The sequence below is a fragment of the Adiantum capillus-veneris genome, chromosome 4 (genome assembly GCF_014529385.1).
Source record: "Adiantum capillus-veneris isolate H3 chromosome 4, ASM1452938v2, whole genome shotgun sequence".
NCBI classification, from domain to species: Eukaryota; Viridiplantae; Streptophyta; class Polypodiopsida; order Polypodiales; family Pteridaceae; genus Adiantum; species Adiantum capillus-veneris.
The window spans coordinates 46815742-46817770 of NC_140934.1; the positions used below are offsets into that span (position 1 = coordinate 46815742).

The following is a 2029-nucleotide window of genomic DNA, read 5'->3' on the forward strand; positions in this document are numbered from 1 at the left end:
AATGAAAAGAGAGCTTTGATTGTATAAAACCCTATCCAGCTGCATTACAAAGAATAATCCTCCTGGTCGTTGCCACTTATGATATAGTTAGACCTGCATGCACAGACATAAAAACCTTCCAACACATCTCAAGTAAAAATGAGAACATGAAGGTCAGGCAACCTTGCAATCAACTAGGGGCGCACACGACGGCTTCCATTTTTTCATTGATCAAGGTAGCAAACCAAAAAGGCACCATAAATATCCTGTGCTAGTGTGAAATCAAGGCAAAATTACCACCTTAATGTGCAACACGTCATGATTCATTCTAATACCACTGTAGCACCAACAGCTTTTAGCTTCTCAATGATTTGATCCGCCTCTTCCTTGGCCACACCCTTTTTCAGTATAGCCGGGAGCTTTTCTACCAATTCCTTAGCTTCCTTCAATCCAAGTGAGGTGAAAGTTCGAACTTCCTTGATGATCTTGATCTTTGCAGCCACATCATACTTTTCCAGCTTAACATCGAAATTCGTCTTTTCAGGTTTCTTCTCTTCCTCAACTGAAGCAGTTGCGGGCGTTCCACCCACATTGGCAGCCACCCCTCCACCAAAAAATGGCATTGCAGAGTCAGGCAGCCCTAGCCTTTTTTTCAAGAGATATGACAAATCAGAGGCCTCGAGCAAAGTGAGGTTCGCAATCTCATTCACAAGCTGCAGTATCTTTGCCGAAGAAGCGCTTACAGGCTCTGCTTTGTCATGATCTAATGGGTTGCAATCTGCAGGTTTGATAAGATCAATATCCTCAGAGGAATCGACAAGGGCTTCGTTAAGCTTTGATGCAGCCCCTTGTGAGAAAGTCGATGAGTGAAGATGCCTAATAAATGATGCCGCATCAACTTGCCGACATAAGGCATGTGGGGCTGATGCCACATAAGCTTGCCGCATCCACAAGGATGTGTCGTCGCGTCTGACGGGTGCCAGCACTTCAACCCCAGAATGCAATACATTCCCCAACATCACAGGGTAGAGAAGCTTCAAGGATGATGATGCTTCCAATGAAGAACTGACCACATAAGAGCATTTTCTAGGCAAAGCACAGTGGAGGGACAAGGCTGATCGCCGCCATCGCGGAAACCAATTCATAGCCAGAAATTCTCAACAATCATAGGCACGGTACAAACGCGAAGAGCCGTACTACCATCATCAACAGTTGAATGCTCACGGTGCTCAAGTGTGGTGCCTTGAAAACGGGCACCTGCTGCACACGCAAATCTTGGAGCCCGCCCTATTACACTGCCTTCCAGAAGAGCCAGGGACGGTAGGAATGGTGCAAAGGTCACAGACTAAATTGAAATTTGAGAATCTCTCCCATGTACCACTGTTCAAGCCCTAGATTTTCAGTTATTTAAGTGATTGCTTGGACCACTTAAAACTGGTTTTTGGCTTTCTAAATGAAGCCTTAGAGGAGGGCATGTTTTCAGTGATGATTGAGACTTACCATAAATAATATTTAGGTTTTAAAATATTTAATGGATCTTTTTATTTGAATGTTGCTACCACAACTTTCCATCTCGTGCAGTACATACCTATTGTCAAAAAACAACTATGGCCGTATAATCATGCCTTAGAACAATGTTGAAAAGCAAAGCACAACGTCTAAAATCATGCCTAAATACAAATGTTGAAAAGCAAAGCGCAATGTCCAAAAAGCAACCCACAATAGATATACAGACGCTTACAATGATAGCAAAAATGCAACACCCCCAAGAAGAAAAAATGTTATCAATAGGGGACATTCAGCTATCTATAATCAGGCATTGATTGCTCCTCTAGAAGACATTGACATGGCATGGCCTCAACCGTCCCAGTTGGATGTCTTGCCTATTGTAGAATCCTCTTCTGTGGTTCAATGACAAAGAATTTGCTACAATGAAAGACATAGTGGGTACAAAATTATGTGCCTAAATGGACCAAAGCTATGCCAAGCGCCAAGGTTGATGCCAAAACCACTACCAAATTCCTCTTCAAATACATATTTTTGCAATTTG

General features: G+C 42.9%; 1 protein-coding gene across 1 annotated transcript; it reads right to left on the bottom strand.

The window, feature by feature from the left end:
- Nucleotides 1-1352, bottom strand: LOC147459095 (large ribosomal subunit protein bL12m-like). The gene has a single exon (XM_086510433.1). It carries the CDS (start codon nucleotides 1122-1124, stop codon nucleotides 303-305), a length of 822 nt encoding a protein of 273 aa, XP_086366559.1. The 5' UTR covers nucleotides 1125-1352; the 3' UTR covers nucleotides 1-302.
- Nucleotides 1353-2029: the final 677 nt, after the last annotated feature.